General features: G+C 43.4%; 1 protein-coding gene across 4 annotated transcripts in view; it reads right to left on the bottom strand.

Moving 5' to 3' along the window:
• GAD1 (glutamate decarboxylase 1) overlaps positions 1–23,233 on the bottom strand; it is a 42,798-nt gene that overhangs the window by 9,601 nt on the left and 9,964 nt on the right. For all 4 annotated transcript variants that reach the window (XM_040475354.1, XM_040475357.1, XM_040475355.1 and 1 more), the window contains 9 exons: positions 21,565–21,723; positions 19,964–20,206; positions 13,970–14,060; positions 7,194–7,306; positions 5,927–6,042; positions 5,764–5,843; positions 5,486–5,540; positions 3,837–3,953; positions 2,607–2,671 (listed from right to left, as the gene is read on the bottom strand). In XM_040475354.1, coding sequence (XP_040331288.1) covers positions 2,607–2,671; positions 3,837–3,953; positions 5,486–5,540; positions 5,764–5,843; positions 5,927–6,042; positions 7,194–7,306; positions 13,970–14,060; positions 19,964–20,206; positions 21,565–21,723 — 1,039 coding nt within the window. The remainder of the gene's footprint in view (positions 1–2,606; positions 2,672–3,836; positions 3,954–5,485; positions 5,541–5,763; positions 5,844–5,926; positions 6,043–7,193; positions 7,307–13,969; positions 14,061–19,963; positions 20,207–21,564; positions 21,724–23,233) is intronic.

The raw sequence follows: 23,233 nt of genomic DNA, 5'->3' as shown, positions 1-23,233 counted from the left end.
GAGACACAGAATCCGAAGCAGACTTCAGGCTCTGAGCTGTTAGCACAGAGCCTGATGCAGGGCTCAAACTCACAAAATGTGAGATCATGACTGGAGCCGAAGTGAGACACTTAACCAACTGAGCCACCCAGGCACTCCTAATGGATTTTTTCATAGCTATCATTCACTGATTCATTAAAAAACTCTATTTAGAGCTCATAAAATGTCTTAAATGGTTTTTTGAATGTCTTAGAGGTCTGAAGTAAATGATTCTTTGCTGTTACAAATGTGAAGTAATAAGATATGATATGGTTTCAATTTCCTTTAGAAGACACATGCGCTTTAAAATGTTAGGGGGTGCCCAGGCGGCTCAGTTGGCTGAGCATCCAACTCTTGATTTTGGCTCAGGTCATGATCCCGCAGCCATGAGACCAAGCCCCCAAGACGGGTCTGCACCGAGTGTGGAGACTGGGATTCTCTCTTCTTCCTCCCCAGGTCGGGTGCACGCGCTCTCTCAAAATAAATAAATAAACTAAGAATAAGTAAATAAATAAAATAAAATGTTAGAAAATTCTGTGCAAAATGTTTAGGTTTTCCTTGACTCAAACATGGAAAATGGAGATTGCCTGAGAAATCTAAGGCACAGTTGGACCCGTTCATCTACATTTAATATATCATCCTCCAGGTCACAGCGTCATATAGTTATGCTTCAGAGAGCCAGTCCCACTCACCTTGACACTGGCCTTTCAAAACTGAACCAGAAGGGAAGAGGCACAGTAGAGGTAGCTAAAACTCAAGCCAGAGTCCTTACTGTGGGAGAAGCCGCTGGCATGCTTTCCCTACTGCCTGTCTACCTCTCCACCTTGGTCTGCTCTCACCTCTCCCACTTTGCTCCAGCCGCACTGGCCTTTTTGGATGGTCCTCCAACTTGCCAAGAACAGTCGGACTTCACGGACTCTGCACTTGCCCTTCCACCGCCTGGAATACTCTTTTATGTATCCTTGCTTCCTGTCTCCCTTTATCCCGGTATCCGCTGAAATATCATGTCCTCAGGAAGGTTCTCTGACTACCCTGTCTCAAATTGCATACCTTGTCCTCACTGTTATCTAACCCCACTTTATTTTTCTTTCCTATGAGACAGACTAAACGTGTCTTCATTTATGAACATCTACCTTACTGGACAGTAAGCTTCAGGAAGATTTTAAATCTCTTAGTTGATAATGCCTTCTGGACCCTGCCTTATTTTTCTTATGTGTACCAGCTACACATTTCTTAGAAAAGTGCCAGAGACGGCTGGACTGAGGCAGGGAACTGAGTGTTCACATCCATACTTGCCTGGCTCCTGACAGGTGCTCAGCAAATATTTGCTGAATGAATAAATGAATCAAGGTGAGTTCATTTTGGATCAATAAATTGGAGTCAGGTTAAAATCATATCTGGCTTATGACTGCATTCTGTCTGATCAGAAGCTTCTGTTCTTGACACAAAATGTGCCAGGTTAGCTATAGCATGTGAGCACAAGAAGCAGCCTTAATTATAGCTGGCGGGGCAGAGTCCTGGTTCCCCAATGTCCAGGTGGAGGTGTCCTGGCAGCAATGAGTATTTGGGGAAAAGCCCAGATGGGTCTTGATGCCTCCCTCCTCCTCTGGGAAATCTTCTTTGCCTCTTCAGCCACTGTAGGTGACAGGAGAGGGGACTGCCATTTCCAATGGATGCAAGATCCAAACATGCCAAAGGCTTTGACCACCAAGTGAAATCAGTAAATTGAGGGGAACGGGGAACAAAGTGGTGGGGGTGGAGGGGCGCTTCAGTTTGGGAGCTTCTGTAGAAATGGCTCAGATACTGGGCCAGGAAAAATAAAAAGTAGAACCAGTTAGAAAAAGAAAATCGTGGGGCGCCTGGGTGGCTCAGTCGGTTGAGCAGCCGACTTCGGCTCAGGTCATGATCTTACGGTCCGTGAGCTCGAGCCCTGCGTTGGGCTCTGTGCTGACAGCTCGGAGCCTGGAGCCTGTTTCGGATTCTGTGTATCCCTCTCTCTGACCCTCCCCCATTCATGCTCTGTCTCTCTCTGTCTCAAAAATAAATAAACGTTTAAAAAGAAAAAAAAAAGAAAAAGAAAATCGTATTTGGCTTAGGACGACCCACTGAACTTAAACGGTGAACAAGAAAGTAAATTCGTTAGATCCACTAAGTGTCTTACCCCTTTCCCAGCAGTGAATTTAATGAGACAAAAGAATGAAATGAATCAGTGCCCCTTTCTGTGCCCTTGGCAGCCTCTCATTTAGCCTTAAGATCCCTGCACTGCTTTGTTTCTCTTCTCTACCACATGGGCACCCAGAAATCACATCCACTGTAGTGCTTATCACATTGTGTATCAGTGTTTACATGTCTTTCTCTCTCTCGTTTGTGAACTCAGGAGGACTCATTTGACTGGGAATCTTTTTTTTTTTTTTCTTTTTTCAGTGCCTAGCATATGATAATTGCTCAAATGAACGCCTACTGACCCGATGTGGGCTTAGTCAGACTGAAATAAGACATTGGGAATCAGGGTAGGGAACATCAGTGGACCAGGCAGCACAGCATGCTTGATGGCCTGAATGAAAGGTGGCCCGGGCTCAGGCCCTTACCTTTCTATGCCACTGAGTTTGTGGCGGTGCTTCCTGGACATAAGCAGCCCACCGCCCCAGGCAGCCTGTGAGGACAGAGACAGAAGAGGGAAGGGGAGCAGAGACGTTTAAGAATGCAAAAGCAATCACTCCACACTTCTAGTAAAATATGAGACAGAATGTAAATGGTGAAAAACGAAAGTCTGTTTGACAAAAGGAACCCACACTGACTGTTCAACCAGTGGCAGTTGTAATTATTTCTCATTCGTCACTTCTTCAAAAGCTCCTTCAGGTTAACCTCAGAGCGGCTGTGTGACTGACACAGGTAAGTCGGGTCTGAGCCAATGGTGCCAAGACCCAAAGGCCCAAAGTGCTGTGGAAAGCCAGGGGCACTCCGTGAGCCCCAGCACGGCTCCGGGTGTGACGCGAAGGACTGGAGGCTGCCATCCGATTCTCCCTGGGGTAGAATTCTAAGGGCTCCTGAAAAAGTTCAGGAAGTGGCAGCTCTGCCAGGCTTGGAGGTTCCACAACAGCGAGACATTTCTGCGGGCGCCCCGATGCAGGTTTACTGAGCATCCAGGGACACCATGGGACGTGAGCACAGCCTTTGTTAGTTATGTGCTCAAAGAACCGGGCAGATTACCCAATTGTCCAGTTGTGAGAAGTTATCTCCATAAGAGAATGGAGAGAGAAGGGAAAAAATACACCCAGTCACACATGTGGAAAATGTGTGTGTTTCTGGCAAAATTGGGGACCGAACCTCTTACTTGAGAAAATCGTCCTTACACTGCCTTATTTTTCCTACATGTAGCAGATACATGTTTGTTTTTAGAAAAGGGTCATAAATGGCTGGACTGGAAGCAGAGGGCGGAGAGTCCAGCTTCATGGCTGCTTTCTATATACCGTATCTTGTACGTTTTTCCCTCTGAAACCAGCTATCTTCCACCCAGTAGCCATTTGTCTAGACAGAAGTTTGCTGGAAAGGTGGTGGGGGCTGTACCCTCACAAGAACCACAGAAGACAGCAGTGGGCCGGGGAGGAGCTGGATGAGTCCCAGGGGATGCACAGCTGTACAGTGCAAACCTGGCCTGAATGGCCGACGGGGTGGGGGTGGGGGCTGCAGAAGGGCTGAACTAACGTGATGCGGAGAGAGGGCTGGCTGGAGCATTGGGAGCCACTTGTGGCAAATCATAAAGTGGAGCTGTTTCCACCCCCAGACGGAGTGGCCGCTCTGTGAGTTATGGCACTTACGTCGACATGTAGCCACAGGTTGTATTTCTCACATATATCTGCAATCTCCTGTATCGGATCGAAAGCTCCATAAACAGTTGTACCAGCAGTTGCATTGACATAAAGGGGAACGTATCCCTAGAAGGGAAGAGAGACAGGCTGATTAGTCTTTTCAACCTTCTCCTTTCCACACGAAGCAGAACTGCAGTAGCATTTCCTTCCAGCAGAGATCAGCCAAGCGTATGTGGTGTCAGATCCTATGTCTGGGAGAATTCCTCGTTGGCCCATTTACCCATTCATTCAACAAATAGTTTTGGTGTGACATTTACGTGCCAGGCCTGCTGCAGAGCTGTAGGGGAATACAGCAGTGAGCGCAACAGATGGAGATTTCTGTCTTCATGGGTTAACATTCTAGTGGGGAGTGATAGACAACAGACAAAATTAAACAGGCAAAATATACAGTATGGTAAGTAGAACTTACCACATAGTGGTAAGTTCTATGGCAAATAGTAAAGCAGAAGAGAGTAATAATAAGTGTTTAGAGTGATGGGCCTGTAGCTCCAAACATCATCTGGGTATTGTATATTTTAGAAGCAATGATGTTCTTTTTTTTTTTTTTTAATGATTATTTTTGAGAGAGACAGAGCATGAGTGGGGGAGGGGTAGAGAGAGAGGGAGACACAGAATCTGAAGCAGGCTCCAGGCTCTGAGCTGTCCGCACAGAGCTCAACGCGGGGCTCGAACCCACGAACTATGGGGTCATGACCTGAGCCAAGGTCAGACATTAACCGACTGAGCCACCCAGGCACCCCGAAGCTACATTGTTCTAAGTGTATTGATGTAATCATTATCCTGAAGCATCGTTTGTTTATTTAAAACACGGCGGAAGCTGAAATATTCATGAATAGTGGGCACACTAAAATTTTGATGTGAACAAGAAATAAACGAGTAAGGAGAGTAATAGAGCTAAGACAGACTTGGGGCAATCTGGGAATCCTACGTCTTTTTCAAGTCCAGCTCCACCTATGACCCTTGCTCAGTCTGAGTGACATTTCTATCCATCTCCTCTACTGACCAGCAAACAGATATAGCTGGAGAACGCGGTACAAGGATGTAACCAAAACAACAAGTTGGTAAATGCCTGACAGCTACCTGGCAGTCCCTTGGGAGTACATCTGTTCTCTGAGACTTTTTGTTTGTTTGTTTGATAGAATTTATTAAGGTTGATTCACCAAGTACCATGAACCATCTTCCAGGGCATGGAAGCATTTTGCTAAACAGAAGCCTAAAGCTAAAATGGTATTTGTATTTGTTAAATTGAAATTATACCTAACAAGTAGCAAGTAAAAGGCTCAATTAGGCTGTATCTTCCCGATGCTTGGGTAGTGGATTTATTGAAGTACATCAAACTAATCACTTGGCATAATAACGGTAGGACAAGTGGCTTAGTGACTGAATTTCTCATTTAAAAAAAATGACATTGTATAGACACAGCTTTAAAGTGAAATCATTTCAGAAGCTGGGAATAAGCAAATACCTGAGAATATAATTTTAGAAAAACAACAAAATTATCTCTTATATTATCAGAGACCTTTATTGTCTAGGGCAGAAAGAAAGTATTTTTAAAATTTTGTGTTTGCTAGAGTTCAGGTGCGCCACAGGGTACATACCTTTTGCTTGGCTTCAAGAATTTTTGCCTCTAAATCAGCTGGAATTATCTTCCCCCTGTAATTATTAGAAAGGGAGAGAAATTAAAATGAAGAATCAATGAGATTGCACATGAGAAAAACTGCAGCAGCAGCAAAAAGTAATTTAATCGGATATTTTCAACAGGCCATTAGCAGCTTGGCACACTGTACTGAGTCAGTGCTTAAGCACAATAAAACAAATTTAACAGATGAACACATTTAATACATCAAGAACCTAATGTTCACTCTCCCCTGCCTACCTTTCATTGCACTTTATCAAAATCACATTGTCGGTTCCAAAGCCAAGTGCAGCTCCAGCCTTCTTTATGGAATAGTGACTCTGCAACAAACAGAGGTTTGAGGTCAGAAGTTAGACAGTTCCTTGTAAAACACCATAATCTATGAGAAGAGCACCCAACTCACATGTTCTGAGGTGAAGAGGACCAGTTTGGGAACAGCTGCCATGCCCTTTGTCTTAACTTCCGGGAAGAACTTGTAGCGAGCGGCCATGATGCTGTACATGTTGGAGATGGCTCCCCCTAAGAGCAAGAGGATACACGGGGAGGTGTGGAGCTCCATCATTATTGTTTCTAATAATTAAGGTTGAGCTGGTGTCTTAAGAGACAAGGGAGGAGGTCAGAAAGGGGAGGGACAATATCAGGATAGCTTTTGCTTCCCTATTGCCAGGGCTTCCCTCTGACCCCTTTGCCTTGGGAACACAAGTAGTCACACTCATTACCAAAGCCATCTAGGCAATTTGGCTGGAGGTGATTCATGTACTCCAATGCCTGTTCCACCTGAAGCCCAAACAGAAATACAAGAGGTGGCAAAGGCAGTGGCTGCAAAGAGACAGGTGAGTTACAACCTTCCTGCTTTCACTTTCTGCTCAATCTATTTACTGAACAAAGATGAATCTATTCTCTGAACGAGAAAGACAGAGAAAGAGAGACTAATGAAGCCTACAGAAGGGAACAGTGACATTGCCTGGATACTCTTCTCAAAGAACAGCTCACCTGAGTTACTGAGTCATTTAGGAGAACTCTAAGTTTATTAAAACCAAACTCGTGTTTATTTAAATAAAGACATAAGGAGAACTGAGGTAACTATCTAGGTATGGCTGGCTAACACAAACTAATCACTTTTGCATCAATTACTTGACAATTAAACAGGCAAATTCATGGCTGACTTGAATAGCCTGGACAATTGTAATTCTTATTTCTTCTCCCCTTGTACACAACAATCACGCCATCTCTGATACCATCCCACAGTCCTACTTACCTCTAAGAATATCTGCCCTTGTTTTAAAGATTCTTACTGTATCCACATCAAACTAGAGATTCAAAGTAGACACACTATTTTGGCTGCAATCGATTAGTCAACTGATAATCTTGATTCACTGATCCTCAGACCGATCAAATTGTTGTTGACAGACTGGTGTGGTGTGGTATGATTTGAACACAACCTTGGTCAGTTTGTATAGGTGAGGCATAGGCTCTGTTAGATAGTATGTATATAATGCAGCATTCTTGCTAGCCTTCACTATGACGAAGATAGGGTAGGAGTATTGTAAAAAAATTCTTTTTAAGGTCATGATTCTTCCACAAACTCACTTTGGGTTTTAGGGTTCTCAGGGATCCCAAGGATCCATGCCACAGATCTCAAGGAGAGTCAGGAAAAAAGAGAAACATACCAGGAGAAAATATCCCATCACCGTCTTTACTTGACCATCCAACTATCTCCCTCATCTTCTTAAGTGTTATTTGCTCCATGAGGACAAATACTGGTGCAATTTCATATGTAAACCTGAAAAGGTGGTGAGGGAAAAAAATGATCATAAAGAAGTCAAACCACTTATTTGGGGAACACAGATAATTGGTTTAATATTTGTACTTGGGATCTAAAAACAGGTACTCAAAACCACTAAAGCAATTTATTTCCTGGAAATGTATTAAGTCACCAATCATAAAATAGAAACCAGTCTGGGTTACCTAGAGAGGTGGTGGAAATACCTGCCCTGTGACTTTTCACCAACAAAATAGATTTTATCTGAACGGAATGTCTTAGATGTGGTCCACCCAGAGAAATAGAAGGAAGGAAAATGACTTTCTTGGATCTCCTTCACCTTTAAGATGTAAGACGATGCAAATGTTAATTGAAAAAATGTATTCTAAGTTCTACATAAAATTGGTTTGCAACTGACCGAAACCGACTGCCAGTTTCATACTGGTAGAATCTATAAAACTCAGAGCCAAAATCTATCTTTTAAAAACAATGTAAACATCTGAAACCTAACTGTGAATCTAATTGGAAATATTGACCCAGGTTTTAAAGATCTCAATATAATTATCTACATGGTTTTTCTACTAATAATCCCCAAGGACAGCTATGGTTCTATAATTCCCTGAAGTCAATATCTGTCAAGAATAATTACAAGTGATGATTTTCTAATTACCAATTATAAATAATAAGAAGATAGTCAACTGGCATACACAGCCGACTGTGGGTACCAGATACCTGAGCAGGCTAGCTTTGTCTTCTAACAAACTGATTTAGAAGTAGCAAGCCATACTCTTCTCAAAGCAACTGAGAACAGAAGCACAGTCAAGTAGACCAGTCACTGAAACAAGATTGTGGTGCCAAGGATAGGGCTTAAGAGAAATCAGAGAAGGTCCATCCACCGCAAATTAAGCCAGAAAACAAAAAGATATTTACTGACTCTGAGGCTCTTTGTCTTTCTTCTTTTTGCTTGGTATTCTTAAGCATTAGAGCCTATTGTGGGCTCAGCTCAGACCATGCTTGCTCAAGAGAGATTCCTAGATTGACTCAGTCAAGTGATATGGGGAGACTTTATCATTGATTAGGGTGTTTGGGCTGAATGCCAATACCGAGGACTAATGGGAATTCTTGTTGGCTTAATGATTTAGAAAAGCTGTTTGCAAGGATGAAATAACAATTGTATAATAAGCCAGGTGAAGCTACCAAGTTTTGATCATTGTTTTGCGGGGGGGTGGGGGGGGAAGCAATCAAATCAATCACTTGGTGGTAAAAGAGGACAAAGGGTAAAAGACAACAAAGAGATCCCGGAGGACCCTCAGGATATATCTGTTGGTAGAAGAATTCTGTTTCCAAAAAGAATATGTCCATTTTCCTTGGGAGGACCCTTGAAATTTAGGAGGAGGACCCTTGGAAATCGTGTTCAGTTACCATCACCTCTGGAGGTCACAATCATGCTTTGGTTCTGCTCTGAGCCCCATCACCGTAGCAACCAACACTCCCTCATGTCTGATGGCCTGATAAAGGAAGAAGAAGAGAAGGATTCCTGGTTTAGCCTGTGCTGCTGAGTGTACCAAGAGGCAAACTCATGATGTGCTTCTAACCATTCTTGAACAAATGTGGTATCAATAGTGCCACTGAGTTTTGCAAATGTTGGAATGGCAAAAATGTGTGTGTGGTGGAGAGGTACTGGTGTCAGTGTGCGTGCTGGAATCTCGCAATACTGAGTGAGAAGGCTCTCTGGGAAAAGGCAAGGAACAAATGGAATCATACACCACAATATCAGAACCTTATCGAGGATTAGATGAAAGCTGAGTTGGAGTCAAGTCAGTGTTAGATGGCCGGGCAGGAACCGCATGGGGGAAGGGAGGATGGATGACACTGAAGGCCAGGGGGTTGGTCCGCTTCATGATTTAAATCAATTTAGGTCCCAGGTTTGCATGAATTAGTGATTCTACCCAAGGACCAGGAATAGGCCATTACGCTCAGGATTAGGAGGAAGAGTCTAGAGAGTTTGATCATGAGACTATTTGATCTCATCTATTTCAGTCTCCTTATCTATACCAGGTTCCTAGTTGCTAAAATTTTCTTTCAGTTTTGTTCAATAAATACTTATCGAGTGACTATTCTCTGCCAGGTAGCATCTTATATACTGAGGAAACAAAGATGTTAGATACCATTTCCAACTTTGGTGAGGAAGCTTACAAGGATGAATCCAGCATTTGTTTCTTGGCCTTGTTGCATCCTGTTTGACAGCCCCTGTCTAGGTCTAAAGGACCAGTTATCCTACAGCTAACACCAAGCTTATCCTGATTCATGGCTTTAGTCCTGACATCCTCTCTTGGAAGCTGACAGATTGGTCCATGGCTGTTGATCCTCAGCTAAGCCTGACAGATGGGCTAACAGGATGTTCCCTACTTCTGATACTTCTCTGATCCTACCTTCCCATCCTGAACCGTGTTTACAACTGGGAGTCTGCCTGTGCCCAAAGCCTTATAGAAGGCCTTGAAATTCACCCTAGAGCAGTGGCTCTTAACTTAGCTGGTGTCATGGACGCCTTTGGGAATCCTATGGAAAGCTATGGTCCCTCTCTCCAGGAAGAAAATGAGGATATGCACATCATTTTTGTATGCAATTATAGGAGATTCTCCTCTTGCAACCTGGACTCCAAGTGAGGTACCCCTTCTCTAAATGACAGACGAAAAGTGAATAAAGCCCAGAGAGCCAAGGTCAAATAAAGATTCAAAAGAAGCTGGTTAGATGCTAAAGTCAGCATATAAGATGACATTTCAGAATCAGAGAACAAGAAACTAAACCTTCAAAAAGCTCTGGGGTGAAGTAAGAACACGGGACTGGAAATTAGGGACCAAAACAGGATGGTGACATTCACGAGTGACATTAAAGGAGAGTTCGGAGTCTTTCTATGTTCTGAGTAGGGTGGTGAGTCGGCCCTTTTTTAGTGGTTCAACTCAACTTCCTAGTGGGATTCATTCCAAACTAAGGCAAATTGATGAAGGCTTCTATTTCTCTTGTGGCAGAGTCTGTTGGTTGCTAACCAGTATCAATTTTCCTTTGCTTCATTCAGTTTTATTCAGGGTTGTAATTCACCTAGATCAAAGACTACATTTCCTAGCCTCCCTAGGTGTGGCCATGGGACTGAGTTCTGGCTGAAGAGATGCTATGGGAACTGTTGTGTGGAGCTTCTGGAAAGGTTGCTTAGAAAGAAAGAGTGTGTTCCCCTTTTGACCACGCCCCTCCTCCCCTCCTTTCTTTCCTCCGTCTTCCTCCCTCCCTCCCTTCCTTCTTCCCTCCCTCTCTCCCTCCCTTTCATCCTTCCTTTCTTCCTCCCTCATTTCTAATTCTGGGACACATAAGTGATAGCTAGAGCTCCAGCAGCCAGCCTGCACCATGAGGTGACTCTCAGTATGAAAGCCATGTGCTACAATATGGATTAGAAAAGCACAAGGAACCTGGAGCTCTGGTGACTGTCAAACTGAGAACTTCTTTAACGAGAGAAATAATTTTCTATGTAGACTCTCTAACTTTATACTCCTCTTAGATTTCTCTTCCTTACAGATGTGGCAGCTGGCCCATCTTCACCTTAAAAGATAACACATCTGAGAGGAAGCTTAGAGAGCCCCTCTGGTGTCCAGAGATCATGAAAGACAGAAACAAAAGAGCTGGGAGGCATCTCAAATGGCAACGGTGGCCTGTGTAGTGTCTGCCTCTCCTAGGCGTGTTCACTGCACCTTGCATACAACAGGCACTTGAGACTGGTGCCTTTCCAGTCTTCAGAACCACTCTGTAGGATGGATATTATTATCTCCCATTTTCTGAAGAAGGAAATGAGTCTCAGAGAAATTCAGTGATTTGCTTTAAGATTTCAGTATCTTTCGGAGTCAGAGTTCCGTCTTTTACCTCCCAGCTGCTTTTCTGTGATGAATGAGAACTGCTTACTGCAGGTTCCTCTCTAACAACTTGCCTAGCAGTATAAAATGACTGATAACTGCCACAGAAAATTTCTCCTGCGTAATTTCTATGAAAATAAAGCACTAGATACTTGAAACCATAACCTCGTAACAAGGGGCTGTGATAGATCTTGCCATTAAGATTACGGATTGTCGTCAGGTGCATGAGGGAAGGCTGCTGTTTGCACTTGGGCACTGCTCAGCCTGCAGAGTTGTGCTCGGTGGCCCTGTTTTGGAAGAAAAGAGCTGGACGTGCCATGGACAACTGCACATGTGTGAAGTTTTCTTTGGATCTTCATTGGGTCCTTGCTCGGAGAACAGATCTCAAAGCTACATGCACAGGCAGGTGTAAACGCATGAACGTAAATGTTCTATTTTCTGTGAACAGTCAGATACCTTACGCTTTGCCACTCAAATTAGGAGACCACATAGTTCTTTCTGAAACACTATATTGAGGAATATAATCATTACTTTCTATTACCAGTGCCACCCAAATGCAATGATAGAGCAGGCCAACAAAATGAGTATGTCACTAATTTTGCCTGCTCTGCCAAAGAAAAATCCCTTTGCCATTCTTTCCCAGGTTTATTTTGAACACTGTCCCCAGCTGGAGAAGGAACTGTCTCAAGGGAGCAAATTTCTGCATAAGCTCCTGACAGTGCTACCACATTTCATGATCTTCCAGGGGAACTGACTTAGAACAATTTCTAGATAATAGTTATTACTTCTTCAGACAATGCCTTGTCTCTAGAACTGACAGAAACTATTTCACTATGTTAAATAACCTTCTCTATCGATCTGTTGGAATCGGATCATATTTTATAAATATCCATTGTGTTCAGTACAGCTGCAATTACTATGTGCCATTTAGTTGGACTGGCCTTGACCTCAGATGGCTGGGACATATTTTAGTGTTTCATGGCTGAGCTGAGGTAAGGAAAGAGTAAGAGACTTGATTTTATGGACACACAAAAAGGAGAATTTGTGAGATCTCTTTGGTTGAAGAAAAGCCTTTTAGGAGACTATCTGGTCATGAACTCACAAAAGAGCGAGTTCCTTTAATTTACCTTGAGATGGGCCATATATGTTAGGAAATTGCAGTTGAGAAGCCTACAGGATACACACTTAAAGACGCTGGGTGAATTCAGTGCCTGTGTTAATATGAGTACTTGGGCCTTAAAGGATATATACCTTTCTACCTATTCTATTTTTCTCATTTATTTTCCAAATAGTTAAGTTTTTTTTTTTTTAAGTTATACTTCCTCATTTAAAATTGTTCCTTAGTATGAGATGTTCCAATTAAGCATTAGTGTCTTTTTTCAAGTTATAATTAGTACATCATGATGTCTGGGCTTGCTGATATATTTGTATCTCACAAATCATACCACAGTAAAGGTTGCAAAGGCGAGTTTTTTTTTGTTAGAGGAGGCCAGACAAGCAATTGTATCTTTGATCCCAATTCCTCTTGTCTCTTCATAGCCTCGGTGCTCCAACATACACACTCTGTGACGTTGACCATGACTTGCAAACAGGGAGCATGAAAATCATTTTTGTTTTCAATCAATTTAATCTCCTGTGCCTTTTAGCACTAAAAACCTCACTTGTCACGTTTGCTTTTAAAAATCGGTCACTGCTGTTTTAAATTAGCAAACAACGCAGGAATCCTTAATTAATGAAAACTTTTCTGAATGTAGTTAAATATTTTGAGTCACAGCATTAAATAGCTTTGGAACACACATGTATCAACAGATAATTTTAAAGTGCCTTCTCAGGTTTTGTGGCCAGTAGGAATTTGTTGAAGAAAAATAGAATATCTCAAACTTTAATAACTTACATTCTATCTTGATGTCAAATGGAATTTCTCATCTTAAACAATATCACCCTTTCACTTATATTCATTTTTCAAATCTACTTCACCATGAACTTAGAAAGTGGGTGGTTATTTTCTAAATATTTCCACGGTGACTAATGTAATTCTTCTATGGTTATTTTAAAAATTATTGTTAGAAACTTGTTTTATTATTTTCCTCTGGATATTTTAATAGAATGTGGTGCCATGGGCTGGGTGTATAGATAGTGGTAAAACATGATCATAGTGCTCAGAGAAAAGACAGTACTCAGTAGGCTATAACGACCCTCCATCAATTCCTAACCTGTCCTTGTCTCGAAAGAGGGAGTATATATATAAAGGAGTCTGTGGGGGTGATTGCAAGAAGACTACCCAGGAAATCCTTGCACCTCCAGGGCCTTAGAGTCAGTTTCATATAAATTTATAGGAAACTGGAAACAAATGAAGGTTTTGCCAACTCAAGTACAGAAAAAAATGTCAAATTCAGAAAAACAATGAGTTATTTTGAAAGGAATATATATCACTACCAGCTGAATTTTGTTCTAGAACTTTTAGGTAAGCAATAGGTAGGTCAAACTAGTTTGTGGCTTTCTGGCAGCTTTAACTGTGAAGGAAATATGCCCTAAGTGATGAGGACCAATGTACTTAGGTGGGAAAACAGACCAAGATCATACTCCAAAATGTGACCTCTTTAGATGCATCTTTAAGAGACGTGGATTCTCTTAGTCTAATATAAACTTAAAAGATTTTAAGAGAAAAGATGGCTAAGGTAACTGTAATAACATTATTATAGAACCATTGGAAGTGGGCTTTTAAAGCAACAAGCCATAATCACACATCTTGGTTGCTTACATGAAAATAATATGCGGAACTTACATATTGGTATTGGCAGTTGATGTCAGCCATTCGCCAGCTAAACCAATGATATCCAGTCCAGTGGAGAGCTGGTTGAAAAATCGAGGGTGACCTGGAGAAATGAGTAACAGGCAAGCATCAAGGCAAACATAGACTTTTCAAGCTATCTTCCAAGCAAAGGCTGGCCACACTGATGGGCTCTTTATCCCAAGAGTCTAACAGGACTTCCCAAGGATATGGGGGAAGGGAAGGCAGATTGACCTACCCTATTCCAACCTTTAGCATCAGTGATGTTCCCAAAACTTATGTTTCTGAAGCTGAATCCTTAAAAAAAATTTTAATGTTAATTTATTTGAGAGAGAGAGAGAGAGAGAGAGAGAGAGAGAGAGAGAGAGAGGCAGACATAGAACCTGAAGCAGTCTCCAGGCTTTGAGCTGTCAGCATGGAGCCTGACGCGACTCAAACCCACGAACCATGAAATCATGAACGGAGCTGAAGTCAGATGCTTAACCAACTGAGCCACCCAGATGCCCCTGAAGCAGAATGCTTTTGAAGTTAAAAAAAAAAAAAATCCTATGTCATGAAACTAATAAGCTTTCCAGTATCTAATTTATTGATTTTCAGATGAACTTCTCTGTCATAATGATTTTTTTAATTACAAATCTGGATAGAGTGGTCCTGATTTTATCCATAAATGTTTCAACTTTTAATTGAACATCCCAAGGATTTAACCCCAAATCAACATTTACTGATGGAGGAGAGCCTTCAGGACTCAGAGAGGATTTGTGACTCTGTGGCCCAAACCAAGCCCGGGGACGGTGCGAGCTCTGGTCCCGATGTCTCTGGGTCTCTGTGTCACTCAAATATGATGTCAAGCATTAGTGTGTTTTTGTCCATACATAGTCAGGTGACCATTAAACCAAACTTATTGCTGAGATAACCTGGCATCTCCTCTGTGAAACAGAGGCAAATATAGCTCCATTCACTCATCAAGTTGTTGGTAAAATAATTGTTATTACTATATAACCTTAAAACCGGTTATAACACAAAGTATGCTTTAACAGACTTTGTTCTCAGCAAATTCAGGATTGTTGCCAAGTTTTGGCCAACTTGGCATTCACAGGAATACTCAATCCCACATCAGCAGGCTTGGCTAGGCTGTCACGAAGGTGTCAATGCAATAGATTACCTAGGGGTGTGTGACAGAGAACTGGTATTAGAGAGAGATGCTGACTGCTGTGCTTCCAGTAGAAATTGCTTTTGCCTCTGAAATAACTGTCAGAGAGCTGGTGTTTGAATGTTCCTGGTCTGAGACCCCTCTCTGAAAATGTCTATTCTTCCTTAGATGTGATGGCGACTCATTTAGAATATCCAGACTATGACTTCTTATATCAGAATACACCAATCTCTGAATCTCAACAGTCCTCAAAAAATAATACTGATCTTCAGGGGGGAAAAAAATGAAAGAAGCATAAACAGTAAGCTTAGTGTAAGTATGGGGCCAGATTCCAGATATTTATGTAGATTACTCTAAAAAATGATTCCACTTTGCTCAGTGCCAGCAGAATCTATGAGATCTCCTGCAACATAACAAATTTTGTTGATATCCACTAAAAAACATGCAATATCCATTTGAAAACTTTCAACAATAAACATTTCAAGACTGAATATATATGTATGTATATATAATTTATCATAAATAAATGCAATCGCACTTTTTGACAATGTATCAAAACAAGCCATCTCTATGGCAGACACAAAAGATGGACAATGATAGATGGACTAACACAAATGTCCTCAAATAAAAGTGAAACCATATTGGGGTGCCTGGGTGGCTCAGTTGGTTAAATGTCTAACTCTGCCTCAGGTCATGATCTCACAGCTCATGAGTTCAAGCCCCGAGTTGGGCTCTGTGCTGACAGCTCAGAACCAGGAGCCTGCTTTGGATTCTGTGTCTCCCTCTCTCTCTGCCCCTCCCCCACTTGCAGTCTATCTCAAAAATAAATAAACGTTTAAAAAATTCTATAGAGGGGCGCCTGGGTGGCGCAGTCGGTTAAGCGTCCGACTTCAACCAGGTCACGATCTCACGGTCCGTGAGTTCGAGCCCCGCGTCGGGCTCTGGGCTGATGGCTCGGAGCCTGGAGCCTGTTTCCGATTCTGTGTCTCCCTCTCTCTCTGCCCCTCCCCCGTTCATGCTCTGTCTCTCTCTGTCCCAAAAATAAATAAACGTTGAAAAAAAAAATTAAAAAAAAACAAATAATAAAAATAAAAAATTCTATAGAAAAAAAAGTGAACCAGTATCTCTTTGTCCGTTGAATATACGAAGGAAACAAAATTGTCTAAAATCTTACTTTTATCTTATGACTACAGCGTTCTATCTCCAAATTTCTATCAAGTAATAAAATGACCTATTTTCAACTTCAATTTCAATTCTCCATACTCAATGAAGTAACAGATGATAAATGTGGTACTAAGCAGCACATGGCCTAAAGTCAGGTAGGGGGAGAAAGTTATTTTTCAAAGTGTTTCAATGAATAAAAAATGGAGGGGGAAATTTACTAAGAGACACATCAAGCAATCGCAATGTGGGGGATGAATTATAAAATTATAATTTATGAATTACAAAATTCATGAGACCATTGAAAATTTAAACATTGACTGAATATTTGATATTAAGGAACTATAAATTTTGGATTTTTTTGATCTAACAATGATATTATGGTTATTTTTTGTAACATTATTTGAGAGAGAGAGAATGCATGAGCTGGGGAGGGGCAGAGAGACAGGGGGAGAGAGAGAGAGAGAGAGAGAGAGAGAGAGAGAGAGAGAGAATCCCATGCAGGCTCCGTGCTGTCAGCGCAGAGCCCCACATAGGGTTTGATCCCATGAACCATGAAATCACGAACTGAGCCAAAATCAAGAGCCAGATACTTAACTGACTGAGCCACCCAGGCGCCTCTTGTGGTTATTTATTTTTTAAAGAGTTCTTGAGAATGAAGAATATTTATGGATGAAATAATATGTTTGAGATTTGCTTCCATATAATAGAGAAGGGAGGGTAATAGGTGAAACAAAGTTGTCAGGAGTTGATAAAAGTGTTGGGTGTACAGGGTTGATTGTACTATTCTACTTTTGGAAAAGTTTAAACTTTTCCATAATAAAAAGTTAAAAAAGAAAAACCAAGGAAGTTGGTATATCTACTGTGACTGTGGGCTGACCAGTCTCTGTCTCAGGTCACAGAGAATCTATATATACTAGTTCCTTTTTCAGAGATTGCTAATTTGTGGGGGTTTTTGTTTGTTTTTAATTTTTCGTAATGTTTATTTATTCTTGAGAGAGAGAAAGTGGGGGAGGAGCAGAGAGAGAGGGAGACACAGAATCCGAAGCAGGCTCCAGGCTCTGAACTGTCAGCAAAGAGCTCAATGTGGGGCTCGAACCCATGAACTATGAGATAATGACCTGAGCTGAAGTCGGACGCTCAACCGACTGAGCCACCTGGGCGTCCCCAGAGATTGTTAATTTGTAAAGAAATTTCCAATACCAATATCATCTCCACCCAGATCAGTCTGTTTTCACTTTATTAAAACCCAATTCATTATTTTGGCTGACTATTAACATCCTTAAAAAAACACCTTCCACCTGTGGGGTTTACCCTATCACTCTGATCTGTATCTAAATTACAGATCAGCCACCAGGAGCTGTATTTTCGTCTGGCAGCAATATTATACTTTCCCAGGGTCAACACCTTGAGATACAGGTTTCACACTGCCTGAGAGATTACAAACTCTATAAACGCAAATATCTGCTCCCAGAAGCTGCTCGGAGGAACAGGGGTGAAGGGCTGCAGGCTAAATATCTAAGTAGAGTCATACACTGGTCTAATAAGAGTCCATGCTTCCATGACCATGTGATGCTTCAGTTTTGGAGGCAATACGAGCTGCGATTATGACAAATCAATTTTTCTTTGAGGGACAACACTACTCTGAGCTTTGGTGATAAAAGCACATGGTCTCACCTGTCTGAGAAAGTGTGTGGAGAGTGACTTGACAAAATAAAAAACACTGGACTAAAGCAAGTCCAGCTAAAACACACATGGAGAATCCTGACTCTTTTTTGTCTGGCTACATAACACTGCTTGATCTCCATCAGGGATAGGTTAGCCATCAGACCAAGGTGAGCCGCAACTAAACTGATGAGCAGGCTTTTCTTTAAAAATCAAACAAAGACTTTATAACATAATTAAGTCTTGTCTGTCCTGCAGTTATTCAAGGCAGCCACACTCGTTTCAGTGGTCTTGGCACACCTCAAAAGCTGTTTGGGATTCCTTATTTTAAAATGCTTCTTTGGCCAGCCTATTTCATTCCAACACTTGGTTTTTGACACGCAATAGTCTCACTCGGCTCTATCACCCCCAACCTCCCTGGTCTTGGCCTTAAATCTATCTTCAAGTGACTAGGAGGAGTGAGAGGGATAACAAAGGAGAGGAGAGGGAGAAAGAATAAAAAGAACAAGGGGCTACCAGGGGCTCCCCTGTGGTGGCAACTATGCCACGGACTGCCACTTCCTGTAGATCTGTCTGCCCAAGAGCTCGGGAAAGCCAAGCTGCTGTGGGGGAAAAACAGCAGGAAGGAGAAACCATTGCTCCACTCGTAGGCTTAGAAACAGCCAGTCAGAGATCCAAAAAGTGCTTCAACTTGAAGCACCTGGGAAGTAACCACTTTGGCCAGGACCATTGACTAGAGAGGGTTTCTATAACATGAAACAAGAGGCAAGAGGGCATCCTCAAAGGCCTCCTATTAGAAATAGGATTTAATGACTCAGATTGTCTAAACTCCAGAGGTTAGAGTAAGGTGCAAATGGTGTGTATGTGTGTGACATTTTTGCCTAGAGAACAGAAGGGGTTGTGGGTTGAACTGTGTCCCTCAAAAATATATGATCAAGTCTTAGTCCCTGGTTCCTGTGAATACGACCTTATTTGGAAAGACGGTCTTTGCAGATGTAATCAAATTAAGATGAGGCCATAATGGAGTGGAGTAGGCCTAATCCAAAGATTGGTGTCCTTATAAGAAGAGAAAACTTTGGGGACACTTGGGTGGCTCAGTCAGTTAAGCATCCGGCTCTTGGTTTTGGCTTAGGTCTGATCTCATGGGCGTGGGTTCAGGCCCTGTGTCGGGCTCTGCACTGACGCCATGGAGCCTGCTTGGGAGTCAGTCAGTCTCTCTCTCTCTCTCTCTCTCTCTCTCTCTCTCTCACTCTCTGTCCCTCTCCAACTCACACTTTCTCTCTAAATATAAATAAGTAAAGTTAAAAAAAAAATAAGAGAAAACTGTGCACACATTCGCAGGGAGAATGCCATGTGAAGGTGGAGGCAGGGACCGGAGTGATGCATCTACAAGCCAAGGATGCCCTCATCCACCAGAAGCCGGAAGAGGTAAGGACAGAGCCTAAGAATCTTCTAAGAGGGCATGGCCCTGCACACCTAAATTTCAAACTTCTAAACCTCTAGAACTGTGAGAGAATAGATTCCTCTTGTTTTGAGTCACCTGGTTTGTGGTAATTTGCTATGGCAGCCCTAGAAAACTAATACAGAAAGGGAGGGAAATGGGCCCAATTCTCCCCTGATTTAGGGGCAGGCAAGGGTAAGATTTATCAGAATGAAATAGGCATGAAATGGAGGAGAGAAAAGAAGCAGGGGACAGGTCATTCTTCTCTTTTTAGGCTGGGAAGAGCCTAAAACCAAGAATGAAAACTCTTTTTACAGAACTTGAAATAGCACCACGAGTTTGTATTTCTTAATTTATGTTTACAACAAAAAATGATGATGAGCTTTTGCCAGACTTAGGCCTTCCACCCACTGCCACTGTCCAAGGTCGTTCTGTGGTCGCTGAACATGTTGCTGCTTTCCCTCATCAGAGTTTGTGCTTCACCTTGAACATGAGTTTGCTGTCCTCAACTGTCAAGGGTGCAATGGGGGGCGAATTTCCCGCTGCACGTCCGCCTGGCTCTCACTCTTACCTGTACGAACCCCATACTTCAGGGTGTCTCTGCAGTCAACCAAGATCTGTTCCAGGGACTCAGGGTGGTCAGAGAGCTCCAAGTTGAAGCCCTCCATGCCTTCCAGCAGCTGGTGCGGGTGATGGAAGTCCAGCACCTTGGTGGAGCGATCAAATGTCTTGCGGACATAGTTGAGGAGTATGTCTACCACCTCCAGTAGGAACTGCACAGTTTGCTCTTCCCCGTTCTTAGCCGGAAGCAGATCTGAGGGGGAAAGCCAACAAGGGGTTATCGCCTGGCTCATGTCTGAATTGCCTTAGTCCAGACACGCCTCATATCAGCCACGACAGCTTTACAGACCTGGTATATTCCAGGTTATGTATACACATTGAGAATCTGATGTGCCGTCTCCCCAGAAAAATGCACATATGTCTATATACAGAAGTTGTGCATAGACTTTCTGAAGGTTTACAGACTGTCTGAGAGTTAGGCTGCTCATAAGTGGAATGGAGTGCTTTGAGAAGCCATGAGCAGCCTACTCCTACTGTGGTCCACTTGCAGGCTGAGTGCTCGTCAGGTATGTGATGGAAGGAGCCTCTGTCTTGCTCCCCTGGGACCAGGCATGTCCCTCTACATCTGTTTAAGACACTGGCTTTTGGTTGGGCATTATGATATGTTTGATCATTGACGGCAGAGGGTGAGGGCTCTGTGGGCAGAGGCTGAGGTCCTCCCCCGAACAGAATGGTCCGCTGTAGTGTCCTTGGATAGAAAACTAGAGCTAGAAGATGGGCTCAGAAAAGTGGGAGAAGGAACTCCCATCTCTCTCCCTCTTGACCTCATCCTTTGAGCTTGGACTTTGGGATATCTGGGGGTGATTTTGGGTTCTAGCCTGTGGGAGGCAGAGTCAGGCTGGGTGAAGCAGGGAGGAAAACTGTAGAGGGCCAGCTGCAGTTGTCAGCCATAGCGCAAGAGCTGATTGGCTCTACGTGGGGCTCTGTATCGATTCACCGGATTATCTCTGAGGTTCAGTGAAGTCCTATTGACTGTTTGGGTCTGGCCTCTATGGCCTGTGCGGAGTTAATGGAAGGGGGCAGGTTTACCTTCAAGCTGTTTTAGGAGAGGCTGAGAAAACCCTCCAGAGACCAGAGTTGTGGGGACAGCAGTAATTAGTGAAAGATCTCCAAAAGGAAAAGGAGTTTCAGAACAGCACTTGGTCTTTAGGCCCAGCCGCACAGCTTCCCACAGAGTGATTTTCTTGTTGCTGCCAACCCTGAAGGATAACTGCTACCATGGGAATCACTGGATTTTCTTATACGTAAGATTTCTTCACATTCAGAGATTCTATGAAACCATATTTGCCCCTGCAAGTGTCTTCAGAGTTGATTGTTTTTATTGACTGCCCTCATCCAGGATCCACAACGAAGAAGGCCTGGGCAGTAGGGAAGGAGGGAGTATATTCGTTCAAATATTGGAAAAGTAGTTTCCTGACAGTTCAGAGAAAGTAATGACATTTTTGATAACAGAAGTATAATTACAGGAAAAAGTCAAGAAACTCAAGGTACCTACTGGATAGGGCTGGTGAGGGTTGGGGGGCATGGAGAGGGTAGGAGGGTGGGGACTACCTCGAGCAAACAGGTTGGAGAAGTCCGTCTCCGTGCGCCGGAAGCGTCCATCCCTGTCGCTGTTTTCACAGGAAAGCAGGTTTTTGGAGGACTGCCTCTCCTTGAAGGCGCTCACAAGCCGGCTCTTCTCTTCCAGGCTGTTGGTCCTTTGCAGGAAGCCTGTAGCACAAGATGCCGGGTCAGAGGGAATGCACTAAATTCCCAGCCTTGGAGGGTCAGCTGCCAGGCCAGATCTGCTCTCCAAGCAGGGTTCTTGCTTCTCGTGAGAAGAAGCAGAGTATCTGCATTTTATATATAAGGGCTTTGGCACTGCTGGCCTCCAGGCGGGGAAGGGGCAATGCCAAGTGTCATCAGTGGCACAGACCCAGTCATGCAAGAGAGGAAAACAGTAAGCAAAGCCCATCCTCCTCCCTGAACATGACACTGACCTCAGAATTAAGTCGATTGGACAGCTTCCACTCCAGTAACTAGCCCCGGGATGGGGTTTTAAGGGGAAGGACACAATTGGAGAGGATGCTGCCGGCACTGGGTTTATGGGAGGTGCAACCAGAGGAAGGAGGAGGTGAGGACCAGCAGAGGGAGGAGTCAGGGAGGACCAGCACTAGGCATTAGGGAACATGCTTTCCTCAGGCACCAGGTAATGCTCACAGGGTTGAATGTAAGTATAATTTTTCTGACCCAAACATGACATGCAGCTGTCTCCACTCCACCCCCTCTCCTTGAATAAAGGTACTGGGGAAAGAGACAAGGAAGCCTAAGACCTTATGTGTGCCGACATTTAATTCTATAAATACTTACTGAGCACGTATCTTTTCTTAATGTTTATTTTTGAGAGAGACAGAGAGAGACAGAGTGCCAGCGGGAGAGGGGCAGAGAGAGAGGGACACACAGAATCCGAAGCAGGCTCCAGGCCCTGAGCTGTCAGCACAGAGCCCAACACAAGGCTCGAACTCAGAAAGTGCGAGACCATGCCTGAGCTGCAGTCAGACACTTAACCAACTGAGCCACCCAGCCGCCCCCCTTACTGAGCATCTATTGTGGAAAAGCACTTTGCTAAGCATCTAAGATAGGGGATAGATAGAGATAAATGGGACAGATCTCCCACCCTCCACAGACTTACAGTTTGGCAGATGGTGACCAACATTGGAGTAAAGCTAGAAAGCCATCCTAGAACTAAACAGACTGAATTCCGAGCCCAGGGTGGGACTCAGAGCACCTCACCTCTGCTTCTCAGGAGGAGGAGAAATCTCTCCCATCTGAGGTGAGCAGCACAAGCACCAGTGGCCAACAGAGAAGCAGGTTGAGGCAAACGAGCCGGACACTCTGCCAAGGAGGAGCAACCTCTTTCCCTCAGTATCTACACCCATTCCTTCTGGGGCTGGGGACCTGCAGACCCACTCCTTCCCTCAGCATCTCCTCCAACCTTGCCTCAATCTTAGCCCCAAATGCAACACACAGAAAAGAAGAAGAACGTTCTAAGCTTCTTGGTGACCCCAAAGCTGTCTTTGTAGGTACCAAGATCCTCGGGGAGTCATGCACATCACAAGGCAGGCTTGGCGGAAAGTCCCAGGAGGTTCAAGGAGAGACAAGTTAATCTGGGGAATGCGGCTTTACTTCCCCAGGACTGCAATTCAGTGGCGAGGGGTGGAATAAGGAGGGATGCAGGGGG

This window comes from Herpailurus yagouaroundi, unplaced genomic scaffold (genome assembly GCF_014898765.1).
Source record: "Herpailurus yagouaroundi ecotype Mexico unplaced genomic scaffold, PumYag 140, whole genome shotgun sequence".
Lineage (NCBI taxonomy): Eukaryota > Metazoa > Chordata > Mammalia > Carnivora > Felidae > Herpailurus > Herpailurus yagouaroundi.
The sequence above is the reverse complement of the archived record's forward strand: the minus strand, read 5'-3'. Positions and strand labels throughout refer to the sequence as shown.